We start from the raw sequence: 13,736 nt of genomic DNA, 5'->3' as shown, positions 1-13,736 counted from the left end.
ATGCCTGCGTGCCAACCTATGGTAGGGCTGGAGGGTCCAGGCCGTCTTTGCTAGACACAGAGAGATATAAAAGCTTGTGGGGGAAGATCTTGGCTTTCTTGATTTGTTTCTGACTCTGTCCTTTGGCTGCTTGGCTACTACCTGCGTACTACTGGTATCTATCTAGCTTCCAAGAATCTCATACATACTGCCAATAGATTACCTACATACCAATCTTCGACTTCTATCAAATCTCCCATAAAAACAACCTTCACCAGAGAATAGATTCTCACCATCACCCCCTCTCCTCCTTTCTCATTCTAACCCAGACAACGCAAACCTCCCCAACATGAGTATCGGCAAGATCATCGGAAAAATCATCATTATCCCCATTATCATCATCATTGCCATCTGCGTCGGCATCTACCTCCTCATCAAGCACCGTCGCGAACGCAAGCGCGAACGCCGCGAAGATAAGCTCCGCGCCCAGTACTACCGGCAACAGTACCAGCAGCAGTACATGTATCCACATATGCAAATGCAATCACAACAGCAGCAGCAGCAGCAGCAGCCGGGCACACCAGCCCCGCCATACTATAATCAGGCTTATGCTGCGGGACAGCAGCCTGTGGCGATGAATGGAGGAGAGTATGGATATTCTGAGACGATGATGAAGAAGCCGGAGCCGGTGGTGTACCCGGTGCAGCAGCAGCATCCGGGATCGGAGGTGGTCTAGTTAGGATCTAATTGGGATTGATGTGAGTTTGATGTCTTTCGGGATGGGTGTCTTGGTGTATGAATGGGCGTGCTAATGTTCGTTAGGGGCTTATAGGTGTTATACTTGTTTTATGGGCTGTTTGTTGGATATGACTTTGTGACATGATACCTGTATTGTTTTTGTTGAGTATGTTCTGTTGGACGGCTTTGGAAATGGATTTTTTTATGAACCGTTTATGATCATGATGTATGCATGAAATATGATCTGCTTTTTCATATCAATGATCAGATGACATAGCTTTCTCATGCACCTTCCCTGACATGCGGGAACAATGAGCTTTGAGATCCCCAGATCCTTTGTCATTTAAGCGGACTGGTAAGTTTAACGTGAAGAACGATGAGCACATTCGAGAAATGCATAAGCTGACATGCTAAAGAAATTCACTAGCGTAGCTATCGCCAGCCACCTTGAAAACTAAGGAGAATAGTACCGAATACCAGCCATGGAAGATAGGGCGAAAGATGCTAGTTGTCATACTAGTAGCAAATGGCAATGGATTCAGAGGAAGGCTATAGTCAACCAGGTTGAAGAGAGGTACGTACACGCCAACGAGAACAACATGAAGCAAGTAAAAAGAGACATCTGCAATCCCTGGTAACGATGCGTACTGAGTACTTCTTAGTGCTTGGTTAAATAACCGAGGCAGGCAGACAGACAGAAAATAATGCCTTGACCCCGCTCGAGTCCTGACGAGGGGTGGTGGCTAGTGGCCAGCAACTAGATATATGGACGTGCAGCACTCACCAGCCAACTGGAATTCTGACTTCGTCGACAACCTATTCGGCAGGGAGTGCTACTTATTACAACCAGTCATCATGGCTTGCAAGGTTTCAGGAACGGCGTTTATCACCGGAGGTGGAAATGGTAAGTAGTAATTTCAACCTAGCCCGATCGGGAAACCGTGCTAAGCGGCCTCAGGCATTGGCAAGACCACCGCCTTCACGCTTGCCCAGAATGGAATTGAAGCAGTATCTCTCTTGGATGTGAACGAGACACTCCTCCAACGCACTAAAAACGAGCTTGCTACCTCACACCCCAATGTTGCAGTGGAACTTACGGTTGGAGACGTCTCCAAGGAGGCATGCGTGGATGAAGCCGTGCGCCGCACCGTCGAGCGATTCGGTCGCATCGATATCTCGGTTCACTGCGCCGGGATTGTGGGGCAATCGAGCGCGACCCATGAGCTGACGGCAGCAGAATGGCAGAGGGTGATCGATATTAACCAGACCGGGGTGCTGCTCTGCCAAAAGGCCGTGATACGCCAGATGCTGACGCAGGAGTATGTTTCACTGGTCCACTTGAGGGGAAGACGGCCGGCTAAGCGTCTTGCAGATCGCGCGGTTTGCGTCTCGGTCGGGGGACAATCGTGAATATGGCTTCTATGTTCGGGGTAGTGGCTCCGGGGGGTTGGTCAGGACTGTCGGCCTACACAGCTTCCAAGCATGGTAAGTGGATACCTGGGATTGGTAGATGAATGTACCTAGATGGCTAATGGTTGCAGCCGTGGTTGCTTTCTCAAAAATGGTCTGTTGGTCATGATAATCCCCCAGATTGTCAGACTAAACCGGTTTAGGACGCCAAAGCGTACATTCAACAAGAGATACGCATCAACGCTATCTGTCCTGGGTAAGTGCCCCGTAGGTCAGGACAGCATCCGCTAGCTAACGATCCAGATACACGGACACTGATATGATCCGCACATATTGGGATGCGGGATTCCTGGAACCAGACGCACAGCGAGTCGCTATTGGCCGTAGGGCACAACCAGAGGAAATCGCGGACGCAGTCCTGTTTCTGGCCTCCCCGATGAGCAGCTACATGGTGGGCTCTGCCTTGGTCGTGGATGGCGGTTACACGGCTTGAGCGCCTTGAGCACTGAGGCTTCTAGATCTACCTACGTACAGCACTGGGTCAATACCATGGCAGATCGGCCTTCTCAATGGAGGGACCAGAGGGCAATTGAATTCATCAAGCTAAACCAGCATTGCAATTATGTGTATCTACAAATCATCAATCATAGTCGGACATGGACCTCCTGTCCGGCTGAGCTCTGCGGCGCAGGCTCGTAGTCCACATAGTGGAATGCGTTATCCTCAAAGGGTCCATAGAATCGGGTGCGATCATAAGGTGTAAAGGGAATGCCCCTGCGCAGCCTTTCCACCAAGTCTGGGTTGCTCGTGAAGTACCGTCCATAGAGGAGGCCATCGTACTTCCCGGCTTCCAGGACGCCCCAAGAATTGGTCTGATCCCAGCCACCAGCCGAAAAGAAGGGGGTCGAGCCGAAGATCTTGCGGAAGGAGGAGAGGTCGACACTTGGAAGGCCCCAGCTGCGGAGGAAGGCATCCTTTTCTTCGTAACTGTGAATTTGCTCGTAGCGCTGAACACATTAGTAAGTGGGAATCAATCGGTTATGAGACAATGCTTACCGGCTCCACAAAGCTGACGTATGATAGACCGGGGTGCGCCTGTTTCAGCGACTCGCACAGGTAAGTCCAGGTTTCCACGCGCTGTTCACCACGCGCCTGGTTATACAGTCCAAACGGCGTGAGTCGAATAGCCAGATTCTCCTGGCCAACCGTCTGAGCCAATTCGTTCATCAACTCCAGTACGAACCGGCAGCGCTTCTCTGGAGTTCCGCCATATTCGTCCGTCCGTCGGTTGATGTTTGAGCTCAAGAACTGCTCCGGGAGATAGCCATTACCAGAGTGTAGTTCAACGCCATCGAAGCCAATTTCCATGGCAGTCTTGGCGGCTTTACAATAGTCCTGGATGGTTTGCTTGATGTGCGCGACCGTCAATTCAATCGGAGGGTGGTCTGCATAGCGAACCGGTTCCGATGCTCCCACAGCGGGGTGGGTGTAGCGCTCTTCGGGGTCGTCCCAAACGCTGGCGGAGGCTGAAACTGGGGGTAAGCCGGTCATCTGGGGGACGGTAGCACGGCCGGCGTGCCACAGCTGGCAATAGATGTAGCCGCCCTGGGCGTGGACTGTATCGACGACTCGTTTCCATCCGGCGGCCTGCTCTTCCGTGAAGAGACCGGTGACTCCTGGCATTCCATTGCTCTGCTTGCGTGTTAAAGAACAGACGAATGACCCATCGGAGCTGGGATTTGGGGAGTATTTACCTCCAGCGATGGAGGGATGCCTTCCGAGATGATCAACCCGCCTGGAGTTGCCCGTTGACGATAATATTCGACCACTAGATCCCCAGGGTACCAAATCCGATTGGGATTCTCGGGAGTACTGTTTGAGTTCAACGGTTCGCCCCGGTTGCGCGTCAGGGGGGCGTGTACCACCCGGTGGCTCAGAGTGAGCTTGCCATTGGCAATGGCGAGCGGCTGAAAGAGCTTAGAATCCGCTCCTTGGGCCTGGACAATGGTCATTGTGAGGATTCTCGTAAAGGTGCAATTTATGGGAAAGCTACCTGGGAAGGTAAAGACAAACGAGGGAGCCACAAGTGGACAATTAGGGAGGAACTTTCTGGGTTGACACGGGCCGTGGTGCGACAGCAAACCAGCGTTCACCATGAAGGCTACTTCTCACTATTGCTCGCTTCATTGCCTCCTCCCTCTTCTCAGTGGACTGGAACGGAGAGCAGCAGACCCATTGCCAAATGAGGGTGACAGATGGAGCCTGACAGGTTAATGGAACCCAACCAGAGTGTCGAGGACACGAGAAATTGGATGGAGGGACGGGCTGAACCTTGGGAAGTGGAGGTGTATCCACGAAGCCTACACAGAACCACAGATTGCACCCGACTCCAGTTTAGTCATCTGTACCTCGGGTTCCTGTTTCCTCTTGACCCCTTATACACATGCAGCGCGTGGCAAACCGCGTGGGACTCAAGCCTTCTGCAGCCTTGCTGATCGGGCGCAGAAAGGCGTCTTCTAGAAGCCCAGGTGAGTTTCAATAGCAGCCACCTTCGTCAAAGGTAACACAACCTGGGGGCAATTCTTCCTTCACATCACACGGGGGAACAGTGCGAGGTAAATGTGAGCCATCACATTCGCCAGTAAATAATAGGGATGGAAGCCATCCGACGCTCCACTCGAGACACAACAAGCGAAAGTCAAAATTCTTCATGGCGGCGCTTGGCGTTTACGTTAGAGGTTTTAGAGGCTTTAGGGCACACGCTAAACTACGGGTCGGTGTCGCAAGTCGGTCTTCCGGAAGAACAACCCCCGTTAAGGCCAACAATTAGCCGGTCAAGCTTGTGATTCCAGGGATCCATTCTGCCATTGTTGACTGGCTCCATGACAGTTTGCCGGAGCCCGCCGCATCACGGGCTTTTCACAGACGCTGCTTTTAAACCCACCTTCCAGCGTTCTCCTTTATGCCGAATACCCTATTGTGGTTTGGCTCGGACACCGACGATCCCTAATCCCTCAGTCGGAACCTTGGCGGGTTCTTCTGCAGCACCATGACAGATAGTGCGTCGTCGCCACAGCCTATATGCAGCCAGGATCTGGCGCATAGGTAGCGCGAGGAGCTATTGGAACGAGCGCCCGGGGAGGAAGCAATAATCGGGGATGGTTATTACTCCTGATTATCTCCATTGTTCGTTCGAGATATTTCCGACGCCCTGCAGCCATGTCTCCGCGGCTAGCCCGGAGGAGAAGAGGGATTTGACAATCAATTATCCAATAGTAATTATGAAAAAAAATATTGGCATCGCAGAGGGGCGCCCTCTCGAACCCCAGTTTCGGCGTCGAAATGAGACACTCTTAGCTAAGGATCCGCCTACGGGTGTCAACTTTTCTCAACCATGGCTCATGGACGCCGCCGCCGCAACACCACCGAGTGTATTTTACATAGCACGATACATATCTAGACTAGACCAGACCACGATCGCGTGCGACGCCCCAGTGGCAAGCAACCACGACGATCCATGCAAGGTGCATCTTTGCTTCTCCCTGTCCATCATTCCCAAAACAGGTAGACGTTATGACCTCCGGGGCCTATCACGATCGATCCGCTCGGATACTCCATGGTCGCCTTCCAGTCCAACTGCATCGGGGAGGTGCTGTATCCCTCCTTTTAAGGTTTTCCTATCTACACCTGGGCGGGACGATCGTGACCCGGTGCCATTGAAGTCATTTCTCGGATTGTTCTCCCAGTTTCCGACCCAAAGTTGAGGGCCTCCCTAGGCGGCTTTCTGGGCCTATCATAGACGGCGCAGCGCCAGCTTGATCCCGGGCGACGACGCTGTGCGCATGGACAGACCAAGCGCCTGCAATTTGAACCTATTTATAAATGTTTGTGGACTCCCCGCGGTCGTCGGGGTCAGTGTCTTGCTCCATGTTGTTTCTTCCTGTTTGAAGAGGCTGCATTGACCACTGGCACGCCATGACTGTCAGTCATCCCAAGGATGTTTTGAACACCATCAATTTCGTCACACAATGTTTGTGTATTCCGATCATTAGCGTATTCGTTCTCTTGCGTTTCTCCATCCGTATCTACTACAAACAGTTCGTAGGTGTGGAAGACTGTACGTTTGCTTGACTTCTCTCCAAAAAATCCTTGCTAACTTTCCCAGGGTCATGTCTCATAGCATGGGTACGTTGAGACTGCAGATGCCTTCATAGGGCGACTCACTGACTATTGCAGGTTCTGTTCATGGGATACTGTGGCATTGCTATTGCCGGTATGCATCGTTCTTACCTTTCCAGCAGCTCCAACTAACTTGACTCCAGTGGGTCACTATGGCGGGGGTTACCACATCGACGATGTCTCTGAAGCACACCAAGTTCTTTTTCGCAAGGTATGAACGCCCGGCTACCAGAAGGACTTGAAGTCCATCGGCTGATTGAGGATCAAACTAGTTCTGTTACATCGCCACCGTTCTCTACTGCCCCATGGCACTCTTCGTCAAGATCGCACTCCTTTCTATTCTCATTCGCATCTTCAGTCCTTACCGTTCCAAAATCTACTTTATCTACGGCCTCCTCGGCTGTCTCTGCATATACTACATCGTTGCCGAGGTCGTTAAGATCCGCATGTGCGACCCGGTTCCGGGATACTGGACGCTCGATCCAAAGGCACGCTGTCTCAATCAACGGGCCGCCCTGATTGCCGACTCTGTCATCAGTGTGGTGACCGATTTTATTATCCTGATTTTACCTCTGCCACTCACCTGGTCGCTTCAGATGTCGCGGAGCAAGAAGTTGCGGGTCATCGGCATGCTGTCGGCGGGTGGTCTGGCCACAGCCTTCAGTTTGTACCGGCTGGTTCTGGTCTTGCGTGATGGTAGCTCCAGGGATCAGACCATTGTCTTTATGATCGTTATTCTCTCAGGGTAAGTCATTATTCTAGAATAATCGATGCTGCAGACTAACACCAAACTAGAAACGCCGAAGGAGGCGTGGCCATGATTTGCGCTTGTCTCCCCACGATCAACATCCTCGTCAATAAGCTCCGCAAGAAGGAGTACAGTTCTCAACGTTATTACGAACCAGAGTCCTCCGTCAACCTTAGCAAGCTCAAGGGAAGCAACAAGCGATTTTCATTCGGTAACTCCCGCCGCGCCGATGGCACCGAGTCCGCCTCCGACCAGTCACATCTGATTACATTTGCAGGGACGGTCGACATGGCAGGTAATGAGGCTGGAGGCATTCACAAGACGGTGGATGTGTCACAAACGATAGAGATGGTGGCCGATGGTGAAAGTCATGAAAGCCACCATCACGGCAGTTTTCACTAATGATTGTATACCCTGGGTGGGCGGCTTTGTGATTTATGGCGGTATGGTGTTCGGTTAATGACTTCGTCCGAACTATGGTTTAGCGATAGACTACACTCTTTAATATTTCCTTTTCTGATGGATTCTATTTATGTATGATTTGGTCAACTGGCATAGGAATGCTTTCACCTTCACAGCCAACAATGAAACAATGGCCAAGACACGCCTTTCCACGAATCTAGGAAGCCTAACTATTAATCTTGCTAGTGCACACCGACTTGACTAATTCACCCCTGAACCCTCCCATTCAACTCCGCCAAGACGCCAATTCAAGCCCAACCCTCATTCAACCCCAGATAATGAACATCTTGTCGCTATATTGAATACTTCAACTAATTCACCCCAGGAATAACAGACCTCTATATAAATCCGACCTTCCTCCCATCCCATCCCATCCTGTCCCTCTTCCCCATCCATCTTCATGATCTATATATACCTACTACGCCGGACATAATCCGAGCTCGGCAGAGAGAAATGCATATCCTGACCATCAAATATAGCCTCCATGGGCAGAGGGATATCTGCTCCTCGTCGAGGCGGATGTGGTAGTGGTAGTGGTAGATCTGGGAAGCGGGAAGTCGCTGTTCTCTGCTATAACATGCCTGCATGCTAGTGAGTTGATCAAGTACATCATGTCATTCATGGTATGCTGAGAAATGCTAACAGAAAGTACGATATAGATATATACCACAGCGCGGATGTTTCCGTAATCACGAATGTTGTCTATAGCACCACACCGCGAACTACAGAGCACTTTACGCACATTGTGGTGTGGCAAGCCAGAAAGAATCGCACTACTAGACTTTGGAAGCTGTCAAATGCCATGCTTGTCGCGGCTATTACCGTTCAGATACTCCTTCTCGCTCGAAGATAGCAGACAACAAATGTCTTCGACACAAGCATATACCACGCAGCTGAATATCTCCAATGGAGCTCTGTCAAAGAAAGCATGCTCTAATTTCAATCCAGCCAACAGTCGAAGAATATATACACATCGCAAATGAAAAGGAATGGTTACCAATTCACCGACGAAGATGAGGCATGCAAGAGTTTGCCGAGCTATAAGAACCATGATGAAATTCCGGCATCCTGTGTCTGTGGCTCGGGTTACTGAGTACTGCTAGTACTTACGTGCAACTGGGAGTTCAACGCACATGGACCCTTGTACGGAAGAAGCTAATATTATATATATATTATGCTTTGGACAGAAACTGTTGCTTTCGGTCAAAATGAATCGTTTATCGTCCATCAGAACGATGTACCCACGGGACGGTGATACCCCCGAGACTCACTGACCATGAGATAACACCTTCACAGCAAAATCTGGCACGATGCAACAAGACTATACACATGGCCAAATCGAAACGTCACAAAAGAAGTTTGGGTACCTATCAACTTATTCTGTGGAGTGTCAATGATATCCGTAACCGGGTGTCTGGTTGCAGATGTCGAGATGTATAATGAGAGAATGCTTGGACATATGGAAGGAGAAATCAACCCAGAGTCGATAACTTCCTTCATCGGGCTTGCAGTACTAGTTCATATAGTTGGGCTAGGTTGGTTCGATATGAGCTCAATTTATGCTTCAGAAACTTTACTACCATGTGGGTGGAAGAGCTACGCAGTTCTTGTGGTTTTTGAAAGACCACCAGATAATCCACCGTCGTTTCCTGTGATCAATCATATACTTCGAGACAAATCGTCGTTATATATAACAGCTCGGGCAAAAGTCATACAACCTGCTTCAACTATTGCGGTCTGCCAGGTGTGTGGGGAATGTGGTCTAGTGGGTTCTGCTATCTCCTGTCCCAATGAAAGTTTGACCTACACTTGGCTGAGAATGTCAATGTACATCCAGAGGCAGTACTGCCCATCTGAAAAGGCTACATTTACGATTGTGGTTTAGTTCTGGAACCAGGGAAAACCATGGTGAGATACTTCTTCTACGTGATAACTACGAACTGCCGGTTTCAGGAATCAGGGCTCAGGTTCTCGGCGTAAAAATGCAAACCTATACGCTGAAATCATATTGTCATAGTGACGGCCAGTGCCAGATGCGCAGGTAAATGGAGGACAACAAGAATAAAATAACTGGCGATTGTTATAGAATGACCCACCCTGGTCTGACACACCTGGGTTCAACTTCGCATAACGGTGGTCATGTATAACTCTTTGGATGCCACCTACTATATCTACTCTCCACCAGGAGTAGTTCCGGTGGCTGCATCTTACCCAGGCTGAAATGATATCCTATACAGCTGGAATCGGGAAATTTCGAGACGTGACTGGCTCCCGTTGATGACGTATACTGAAGGGGAAATTAATATTTTGCTACATGCCATGAGACACAGCATACAGCAAGCACATCTTATCGTCGCGCGGCCAGTTGAAAACCGTCGAGGACAGGTGAACAATTTCACTTACGACTGGGCGACACAATTCCGGAAAGCGTCATACAGAGTCCGTGGACACTCACCTCCTCTTATACTTCCTGCAAGAGATAAACAGCTTTATAAGTTACAAGCTGCATCGACACCCACTCTTGAGTCGATTGCTCATCATTATCAATTACCAGCTTCTCAACATAGAGCAAAATCAGGATATACATCATCTACCTATTCATCTTGGTCATGGGTCCCTTATAAACGCAATTCACAAGCATAACCTTAGCCTTAGCCAAGGCTCTCTCACGGGATATTCGAAAACACTCGAACATGATATCAACACATAATGCCACTTCCCAGCTCCACAGACGCGAAGATCTGGTCCGCTGATTGGCCCTGTTACATCATTCTATGCGAAGATAGCGATCATGCTAAGCTTTCTCCATAAACCACCATGTGTTACCAACACAAGCATTAATTTTCTCTAACAAACAGGGCACTCTAATCTTATGTTTTTAGTGATGGCCTCGACCGGCCGTTGAACAAGAGCACTGGCATTGCATGATGAAGAAATAAAAGCAGACCCATCTTGTTAATAGATATCAATATTAACTAAGTTTATAGATCATCGATGCCTTGAAGGATGCCGGCTTGATCATCCCAAAGAGGGTTCTACCCCCGACAAGAGAACTTACAGAAGGTCAGAGGCTACGAAAGAAAAAGTTATGGAAAGCACTGGCAAGATTGCAAGTATTAGAATATGACCATCAAGAAGCCTGTCGGACCAAGACTGAAACGTGGGATAATACCAGACAGGTATTAATAAACATATCAAAACTCCACGATACAGAACGACAGAAAAATAATATACCTGATGAAGAATTAACCAAAAAGCATGGCGCTAAGAATAAGGCTGTCGTCTCCGAGCTCAAAGATTTTATATAAAAGACTGATACCGCCTTTTACATGATAGCTGGTTTCATGGGACTATATTCGTGAATCAGATGATCCAATGCAGAATTAGTACTCAATGTCCCACGGGCATCTTCTTCTTTAAGAGAGAGGTCTCAAACACAACATATTCACCCGTTTTACTGCATGTATTTCGTTATCAGACACATATCCGACGGCTACTAACAAGGGGTTTATCCAGAAGGGCCAGGAGGCGCCGCTTCACCGCATATGTGATGTGGAATACCTTCCCATACATTACCGAGCATGCCGATGTCATGTATAACACCATTGTCTATCAGCGTGAAGAGGCAGCTGCGCTGGCAATGAACAATCCCAAATGGTAAATCTACCAAAAGGAAGATAACCTCGGCAGAAAGGAACTATATCGATCTTTCTTGAGCGGTGCCTGGAAATGCTGATTGCTGTCATCGAACCGTCGTTGGCTCCACTGCGTAGAGCAGAATTCTCATGCTATGCATGTGCGGCATCGTCAACTACATCTTGTCGTGCATGCTTGTGCGTTGCTTGGTTGGGTAGTTGGTCTTCGCGGAGTGACTTGTTCAAGTGGAACAGTCTTCTTGACCACAAATGAGACATCAAGCATGACATATCGTGCATATTATTGGCAGATCTCCCAAAAAGGAAGAAGAGGATCATGGAGGACGACCTTGAAGGTGTTTCGGCTATGATCATATGAAACCTATTGTGATGGCAAAGGAAAAGCATAAGTCTAGTAACCAACCCGAAAGACCATCGAAAGCTGGAACGACGCAAGAAAAACAGCGAGAATGCCACAAGAAATGACGTAGTCAAGGATCGAACCAAATAAATGCTAACTACAGGGTTACGCAAAGACATCCTAGCTGACAGCCTAATGCTGCGGTGAAGAAACAAAAACCTCCCTGTGCGACTCCGAAGACAGCTTAGCATTTCCATTCTGTCCGTGGACATTGAGAACATCACAGTACGCAAACAAAATCTACACGAAAAGTTACATGTCTATCGCATCATTGGCATAGAAAAAACCGAATATGGTGTCTCTTCCAGCCGAATATCGCTATATGAGGGCATGCGCCGGCGTTCTTCTCTCCCCTCGAAGGCTGGGATATATTATCCTGACATTCCAGAAGGCGAAAGTCGACCTTCCAGTGATACCAGCTTTAGTGCGGCGGTATTCTATTCACTTATTGCTCTTAATCATGAACCAAACCACTGCATGCTCAGCATGTGGTTGGATTGCCTGTTGCCGGTATATGCCCTTAGTCGTTGAGCAAGGTACTCTTTATGTCACGTTCTACAATGCACGCACTTCTCGACTGAGTATCACTCCTCTGGAAAAATGATGAATTGGTGTATGTACACTTTCGAGTTCAACTTTGACCCGGATGCGACCAGAAAGGGAACCCTCCCAGAACTAGGCAAGAACCTATTTCCATCGATGAAGCTGCTCAATAAGGTATTTTATTTCCATAAAGATCCAGGGAAAACAAAAGGCCTGGATTACTCAGCCTTGCAGCGCTTTCTCTTTACTAGGGGAAATGAGTATATCTTGGAGGGTGCACGGCGACCATTGATCTGACCAGGAAGCAAGTAGCCTTTCAGCAAATTTGAACTGAGGGTTTGCCAGTGACAGCTTATTATGAGAAGAGTTGAGAAGACAGTGTGATACTCATACACTTTCTGGAGAGGTCCATGGTCAATGCTGAGAATTTGCTCTCGAACGAGGGGATTTCTCAAGGCCGGAACATTAGTGATGGAGATATGGACGCAGCGGTATGGGCACTCAAGAGTGTCCTCCATACTAGGAACAGATGTGGAATCTTTAATAGACGAGACGTGAGGTGTACCGATACCATGCTACAAACAGAGAGCTAGATCTGAACGGCGGTCTTTAATATAATCCTTTTCACTATAGATAAAATGAGGATTGAACAACGGTCTCTCCGAGAATGGGTGTTACCTATTATTTCATACTTCTGCCTTGACATCCACCTCGAGAAACGAGGTATAAATTATGCTGCATCTCGGCAAGGCAAATGATGGGCTATGCATGGATGTGCTCATTGTCATCCTGCTTGGAGTGTCAATGAAGATGAATTTGACTTTTCTTGTCTACTTTTCAGCTTGGGGAGTATGGTCTGGTCGCACATTAGCAGCATTCGAGGATAGAGCAGACTGGAATAACGAGGACGGTAGTCCGGGAATAATTGAAGGTGTCTGAAGGTATAGTTCGACTTATTGTGGTGAAGGATGGTGCATCAAGGAAGAAGATCAATACGTTGGCTGATATCATGACTTTCTACATTTGAATGGGGGGTTAGTTCACGAGGCGGATAGTTTGTCAGACAGTATGATGAGATAGTAGAAAGAAGATATGAACATACGCAATGATAGTAATGATTTCTCTCGATTAAGTCTTCAATGTCCTCGAGGTCTTTCGGTCAAATGGATCAACTATCCTTCCCTCCATCAACCTCCGTGTGTTGATTAGCTCCCGAGACAGGAATACTCCCGTTATCCCTTCCCCAGCTGTAACATGTAGCCCTGCCGTCCTAGACTCTCCACTTGCAGAATGTGAGTAACCAAGTGGCGAAAGACCAGACACCCACTCACAGAGAATGGCATGTCGCACGATAACAAATAGAGAGATACCCACAGACTTCACCACACCCCTAGCTAGACACGGCACGTATCTGCTACCTGTCCACCACACCTCTTCCCTCCCTGTCAATCACATCCTCTTGGAGCAAAGGATTATAGAAGCTTTCTGGGCAGACATGCAGCGGATATCGGAGGGTAAGGATTCGCCATAGAGGCAACAATCGGCGAATGTTGTGATGCATCTCCACAGTGAACGGGTGAATGGGATCGATTTACCACACCAGGCAGATGTAGCCTTACTA

General features: G+C 48.7%; 7 protein-coding genes across 7 annotated transcripts; 6 read left to right on the top strand and 1 right to left on the bottom strand.

Moving 5' to 3' along the window:
- Positions 1-328: 328 nt before the first annotated feature.
- Positions 329-715, top strand: BO88DRAFT_450406 (uncharacterized protein; the record flags this gene model as incomplete). The annotated part of the gene is made up of 1 exon (XM_025710562.1): positions 329-715. The coding sequence occupies one exon, from the start codon at positions 329-331 to the stop codon at positions 713-715; it is 387 nt and encodes a 128-aa protein (XP_025566838.1).
- Positions 716-1,572: 857 nt separating this feature from the next.
- On the top strand, positions 1,573-2,709 carry BO88DRAFT_359213 (SDR family NAD(P)-dependent oxidoreductase; the record flags this gene model as incomplete). Its single annotated transcript, XM_025703814.1, has 6 exons — positions 1,573-1,612; positions 1,667-2,036; positions 2,090-2,202; positions 2,259-2,281; positions 2,331-2,383; positions 2,431-2,709. The coding sequence occupies 6 exons, from the start codon at positions 1,573-1,575 to the stop codon at positions 2,618-2,620; spliced, it is 789 nt and encodes a 262-aa protein (XP_025566837.1). The 3' UTR covers positions 2,621-2,709.
- Positions 2,686-4,180, bottom strand: BO88DRAFT_402096 (alkene reductase). Its single transcript, XM_025706015.1, has 3 exons — positions 3,882-4,180; positions 3,184-3,819; positions 2,686-3,134 (listed from the first exon to the last, which is right to left on the bottom strand). Exons 1-3 carry the CDS (start codon positions 4,137-4,139, stop codon positions 2,772-2,774), a joined length of 1,257 nt encoding a protein of 418 aa, XP_025566836.1. The 5' UTR covers positions 4,140-4,180; the 3' UTR covers positions 2,686-2,771.
- Positions 4,181-5,115: 935 nt separating this feature from the next.
- On the top strand, positions 5,116-6,249 carry BO88DRAFT_175910 (uncharacterized protein). The gene has a single exon (XM_025701703.1). The coding sequence runs from the start codon at positions 5,286-5,288 to the stop codon at positions 5,889-5,891; it is 606 nt and encodes a 201-aa protein (XP_025566835.1). The 5' UTR covers positions 5,116-5,285; the 3' UTR covers positions 5,892-6,249.
- Positions 6,102-7,479, top strand: BO88DRAFT_402093 (uncharacterized protein; the record flags this gene model as incomplete). Its single annotated transcript, XM_025706014.1, has 6 exons — positions 6,102-6,244; positions 6,293-6,312; positions 6,364-6,400; positions 6,450-6,517; positions 6,579-7,051; positions 7,102-7,479. Coding segments are annotated over 6 exons (1,096 nt in total), but the record flags the coding sequence as incomplete, so codon positions are not given.
- Positions 7,480-8,704: 1,225 nt separating this feature from the next.
- On the top strand, positions 8,705-9,597 carry BO88DRAFT_175897 (uncharacterized protein). The gene has a single exon (XM_025701702.1). The coding sequence runs from the start codon at positions 8,910-8,912 to the stop codon at positions 9,399-9,401; it is 492 nt and encodes a 163-aa protein (XP_025566833.1). The 5' UTR covers positions 8,705-8,909; the 3' UTR covers positions 9,402-9,597.
- Positions 9,598-12,793: 3,196 nt separating this feature from the next.
- BO88DRAFT_402091 (uncharacterized protein) lies at positions 12,794-13,386 on the top strand. The gene is made up of 2 exons (XM_025706013.1): positions 12,794-13,132; positions 13,218-13,386. Exon 1 carries the CDS (start codon positions 12,848-12,850, stop codon positions 13,052-13,054), a length of 207 nt encoding a protein of 68 aa, XP_025566832.1. The 5' UTR covers positions 12,794-12,847; the 3' UTR covers positions 13,055-13,132; positions 13,218-13,386.
- The last annotated feature ends 350 nt before the right edge of the window (positions 13,387-13,736 follow it).

Source organism: Aspergillus vadensis (genome assembly GCF_003184925.1).
Source record: "Aspergillus vadensis CBS 113365 unplaced genomic scaffold BO88scaffold_3, whole genome shotgun sequence".
In the NCBI taxonomy this organism is placed as follows: Eukaryota; Fungi; Ascomycota; class Eurotiomycetes; order Eurotiales; family Aspergillaceae; genus Aspergillus; species Aspergillus vadensis.
Note: the sequence above shows the minus strand (reverse complement) of the source record. Positions and strands in the feature narration are given on the sequence as shown.